This window comes from Parasteatoda tepidariorum, chromosome 9, assembly GCF_982258835.1.
Source record: "Parasteatoda tepidariorum strain Cologne lab strain chromosome 9, Ptep-v5.0, whole genome shotgun sequence".
In the NCBI taxonomy this organism is placed as follows: Eukaryota; Metazoa; Arthropoda; class Arachnida; order Araneae; family Theridiidae; genus Parasteatoda; species Parasteatoda tepidariorum.
The window spans coordinates 1220426-1226425 of record NC_141763.1 but is presented as its reverse complement, the minus strand read 5'-3'; the positions used below and the strand labels follow the sequence as shown (position 1 = coordinate 1226425).

The window sequence follows — 6000 nt, the reverse complement described above, 5'->3', positions numbered from 1 at the left end:
CTCATTTTTGATTTGATTTTCCTCTGCATGTAATTTAAGTCCGAATTTTTTTACCATTAAAATGAATGTCTTAGGAAACTTTTCAACATTTAAAAGTAGAGCGTAACTGTAGATCTAAATTCTTCAACAGATTACTTATTTCGAAAATAAAATGTATTGAATTGGCAAATATGTAAACATTGGCTTTTATCTCAAATTATAGTTCTCTTTTATTTTGAAATTAAAATATAAGTACTATAATAAACTTCGATTTTTGATAGTGTTTTCCTAAAATCACAAATTTAATACAATTTTATATGTATGATTTGCTGAAAGAAACACTGTTTCTATTTTCTATATGTTTCTTTTCTATTTATACATGTTACATCAATTAAGGGTTCATTTCCAAATTATCTTGCGCAACAGTTGAAAGGAAAAGAAATTTGGCTATTCGATGACGGTTACAAAATAAAATAGAATTAAGTAGTTCATTTAATTGAATAAAGGAGTTAGTTACCATAGAAAAATAACCGATTTGCTGCAATAGCATAATTGATTTTTAGTTTAAGGTTAGTTGAATTGTATCAAATAAAATATGCATATTTTAATTAAAGGACATTGTAAAATTCCTTTTATTGCTTCGGTTGTATTTATAAATATAAAAAATTAAGTTTCTCGTGTTAGTTATCATTTTAATTAAAACAATTAAAGCTAAATCAACTACAACTGATATATTTCTCAATAGTTATTCCTTGTATTTTATTTAATAGTTCATGGTTTTGTGGGATAAAATATGCATATTTTTTAATTAAAATGCATAATTTTATTAATCTTTTTTTTGTTGCATTATTCATAAAAATAAAGTTACTTGTTTTATTCATTATTTTAATTTAAAAGGAAATTTATACTAAGTTAATTATAAGTAATATATTTTCACATAGTCATTTTTACTTTGTTTAAAAAAATAAAAAGGCATTTTTTAAAATTATTATTTTAATTTGTAAAAGTCGCAACAGGTTAATTATACTTGATATACTTTCCCATTATTTTTTAGAAGAAGTGAAATATCTTACTTTAGTTATTATTATTTTAATTTAAGAATGTGCGCAATCATTAAAATTTAAGTTAACAATGATGTGTAAAAAGGGAGTATGACAGGATAGAAAAAATAACATTCGTTTATCAGTTCGAAAATTAATAAATAGCAGTTAAATTTGTAGTAAAAAATACCAAACGGCCTTACAATATAAAATTCGTATATGTAAAATTCGTAAATTATACTTTAATAAACACATAATGATTAGCATGTTCAGTGCCCTACCAATGTTTAGGGAAATTCCCGTCAGGTCACGCGCGCTGCTTCGAAGCACTCAGCATAGTAGTGTAAAACATACTACTAATAGAATGAAATAAATAAAACTTTCCTCTGTAGTAAATAAAAATTAAATAAATTTTCAGTAATTACTCTTAACAGGGTGTGTAACCAAATCTTTCAACAAAAAATAAGCATCTTTTAAGCACTATATACATTAACAAAATGCAAAATAATTTTCAAAGACTTGAGATGATGAAACAACTCGTTTCTGACAAAGAACTCTTTTCTTGATTATATTAGCCACCATAAAAAGATATTTTTCGGTTCGATTTCAGAGGGTAGAAAATGAAACCTTGCAAAGAGTTGCACATGAGACTGCTAGAAACTCACCGTACTCAGCTCAGTAGATTTGGAAGTATTTCATCAAACATGAAAACGTTTTCATACGCTATGGACTGACAGTACAACGAAAGGGATTGTGGTTGAATGAATTGTGAAAACGTTGAATAGAACAATGTGAAAAGCACGCTTTCGCATAATACGTGGCGAAAAATCAACACGACAAAGAAAAAAATCTCATTTTCGAAAAGGGAAAATTAAGCACTTTTTAAAAACATTTAATGGAAAAAGCACCTTTAAGGGCTTTTAAGAAACGAAAATAAGCACCTTTAAGCACTTTTTAAAAACGCTACGCACCATGTTTAAAAAGTGAATTATTTAGTTTTATGTATCATATTTTATACAGTCAAACCCAGTCTAAATAGAAATGGAACGTCTAAATAGAATGTAGCTTGCAAAACAACTTAAAAATAAATTTTCTTCTTCCAGCGTGTGCCAAATGTAAAAGATGAAACAGTTTCCGAACCAACTGATGTTTACACCAGGAAAAGTAAATATATTACAATAGGCATACCTTCTGTGGCCCGGAAAAAAGAAAACTACCTCCACAAAACATTGAAATCACTGCTTGAGAACATGGACAAAGATGAAAGAAAAGATGTCACAATAGTTGCTCTTTATGCTGACAGTGACACCAAAATCCGACACAAAAGACTGAAAGAAACAATGCTTCTATTCAACGAATATGTCCGATCAGGTTTGCTACTTCTCATACAAACCTATCCCGAGATATATCCGCCGATGAAGATAACTCGCCGGACTTACAACGATACGATAGAAAGAATTGCTTGGCGATCCAAGCAAGTGTTAGATTTTGCTTACTTGTTGAAATATTCGAAATCGTTTTCTGAATATTTTCTAATTTTAGAAGACGACATAGAGTCGTCGCCTCATTTCGTAAGCGCCATCCAACGATTCATTCGAACGCGGGAAAATTCGGAATGGGTGTCTCTGACGTTTTCGAGTTTCTACATCATAGGTAGATTGTTCAAGTCGGAGGATTTGAGGAAACTGTCAGAATTCCTGGTGCTCTTTCACCTAGAAAAGCCAGTAGATCTTCTGATCCTCCAATTCCTTGATATCATGGTACCCGAGAAAAAGATCGTCACCAGGAGAATACCAGGGCTATTCCAGCATATGGGGCTTTACTCTTCACTCGATGGCAAAATCCAAAAAGCAAAAGACTGAAGCTTTTCGAACAACATACGAGTGTACCACTTTCCCAATCCACCGGCAGATGTCGTCACTACAATAGGCGTATACAAAAAGCACTACCCGGAGTATTGCTGTGACGAATCCGATAAATTCTTCTGGGGCAGCGCACCGAAGAGGAATGACAGTTTTGATGTGATTTTAAGGAAACCCGCAAATGTACGTAGAATTTTCGTCAGTTCCGGCCTTCCGTCACACAAGGAGAATATTATAAGGTACGCAGAATTAAAAGTGGCAACAGTTTTCAAGAAAATGCTGACAGACAGAAAGGCTGTTTGTTCAGAGTTTAACACCGTGTCTCTTTTTGAAATGGGAAAAGCTGATGCAACGGTCAACACGACATAGCCTAAAGAGAACATTCAGTGTATACGGATAGAATTCATCAAGAAGCAATCAAACTGGTTATTGATTAATGAGATATCGGTTGATATAGAACCTACGGAAAATGATTAACTCTTTTTCTGGTGCATTGAATTTTGTTGTTGCTTTTAATCTGAAAATTATGAATAAAATTTATTACCATGGTGAAAAAAACCTTTTCGCTTATTTTTCTGCAGCTGCACCAAAAAGTAATAAGAGTAACCTATCTATATTGTTTTCTGGTGCTTAAGTTTAATTTTCAGGGGCGAACTCAAAATTGTGTTAAAGATATTTCAGAAAATTGTAAATATATTTAGACATAAATATTTTTTTTTTTTTGTAATCAAAGTAATGTTTAGTTTTTCTATTATGCAATCACAATTTTAAGAATCAGCAAGAAACATTCAAATTGTGTCACGAAAATAATATGATTTTAAGCAGATACATACACTCAAATATATCTATCTTGGATAGCACTAGAAAGAAAAAATTAAAAAAAAGAGGTTGAAAGTCATAGGCTTTAAATGTGGTATGTATGGAGAAAAATAAATGAATATATATAATTAAAATACAGAGAAAACAATAAAAATTAATGAGAATAAGGAAAATTATTAATATAAAATATTTCTGAAAATACTTAAAAAATTATTTATGTATTTAAAAAAAACACACACAATTACATCAGCTAAAAAGAGTGCTTTCTCAGGTTGTATCAATATAGCCAAAGCAAAATATATCAATACAATAGTGTGAGGAGCATGCAAACATTTTTTTGATATAATTTGCTTTGGTTATATTGATACAATATTAGAAAGCACTTCTTATTGCGGATATAATCGTGTCAGCTGATGAAGAGATTATATCTTTTTATTCATTTTGTTTTCCAGCTTTTTAAAAAGCTTTTTTTTAAATAAATAAATAAAATTTTTGCTCAAATATTTTATTTTAATAAGTTTATTGTTCTCTTTTCATTAATTTTTATTATTTTCCATGTTTTGTCAATATTTTAACTTATTTTATGAGTTCTATCTATCTATCTATCTATATATATACAATCTATCTATATTCTTTATACAGGGTTCCCACTCTTTCAACAATGCAAACATTAAGCACTTTTAAGTACTTTTTTGAAAAATTAACCAGAGACAGTGCAAATTGTTTACTTTCCTAAAAAAATCAATCAATAAAAAAAATAATAACTAACAATTTTATTATAATGTAAGCACTGATATAAGTGTATTAATTAACAGGGTTTGCCAAAGAAGTACCACACAGTTCTTGCAAACCCGGGTCGGTTTTTTTTAAAAAAAAATACATTTTCAGATTGTTAAAAGTTAACATCATTCATATTGTGAAAGTTAACGTATGAAACTAATCTGTATTCCATTTTTAATGATTTCATTGAAATTGATTTGTAAAATTAAGAGCAGAAATTAGGATTTGCAATTTTTTACATGCATGTTAAAAAAAAAGAAGAGTAAATATAGAAATTTGGTAAAAACATTGAAAAAATTATTTTTAACAAGTTTACACTACTAGACCAGCAAATGTGTTATATTTACTTTTATGATGAAAGGCACAAAATTATTTCCAGCCAAACCTGTTATTAGGAATTGACTTTACATAATGTAACTAAACATTCTGGTAAAAACATGAACTAATTTTAAAGCAACCAAAAATTGAACAAAAATTAAAAACAGTACATTAAGTTGTAATGTTAACTGAATAAAATGATGAATAAAATCTAAAGATCTCTTAGTTGAGTAGATTTAAATTTTTCTGTAACAATCTGCTTATCCTTAAGAAATAAAAATTATAGAGTAACAATCAAAAACTTTAAAAAAAATTTACATTGTAACATAACAAATTATAAATAGTTACCAAATATTTAGCTTTCTTGTTAGAAGTCAATCATGCTTTCTTATTTAGTAATCAGGAAAAAAATTTAAAGTATTTTTGGAAAAAACAAAACAAAAAAACATGAGGTTTACATCAAAAATCCAATAACTCCAGGTTTTTGATAGAAAACCAAGATGGGCTGGGATTTTTCAAACCCTGTTTCTTACAAATCTGTTTAATTTTCAGTGCAATCATGAATTTTAAAAAATTTTATGCTTTCCATAAATTTACAGTTACTTATTACATATTGAAATATTATACAAATTTATGTAATTCTACAAGATTTTAGGAAATAGATTTTGTTATGGATTCCAGTACAACATTTTTTTCTGATACTTCTTTTCTTAGCATTTTACTTAATTCCTATAAGCAGATGCGTTACTAGTAGAACTAAATTTCTTGAATTCTGTCAATTTTGAAGGTTAGCGTGGGTCTTCCCTTTAGGTACCTTAAAATCGCCCCCCCCCAAAAGCACTATTTCTTCCATGTGCAGTATCCTCCTTGACATACTATTTTTTTTCTTTTAGAATGCTTCACTCTCCTCATAGAGTATCATTCTAGGTAATAGGCAGAATATATTAATGAAGGACAGGCTTTCTTCCCCTTACTAGCACCTCCCACACATTAATTTTTGTCTCTCTAAAATGCTTTACCTTTGATAAATGGTCTAATTCTAAGTAATAAAAGAGCGACACTTTGTTTTAAAAAATTGAAATGAAAAATTGTTTCTATCAACAATAGTGATGCTAAGAAATTAAGGACTTTTAAAAACCTTAAACCAAAATTAAGTACTTTTAAGGGCCCTTATTTTCCAAAATAAAAATTAAGCAGTTTTT

General features: G+C 28.9%; 1 protein-coding gene across 1 annotated transcript; it reads left to right on the top strand.

Moving 5' to 3' along the window:
• Positions 1 to 2269: 2269 nt before the first annotated feature.
• Positions 2270 to 2881, top strand: LOC147803229 (alpha-1,6-mannosyl-glycoprotein 4-beta-N-acetylglucosaminyltransferase-like). Its single transcript, XM_087150477.1, has one exon. The coding sequence runs from the start codon at positions 2270 to 2272 to the stop codon at positions 2879 to 2881; it is 612 nt and encodes a 203-aa protein (XP_087006603.1).
• The last annotated feature ends 3119 nt before the right edge of the window (positions 2882 to 6000 follow it).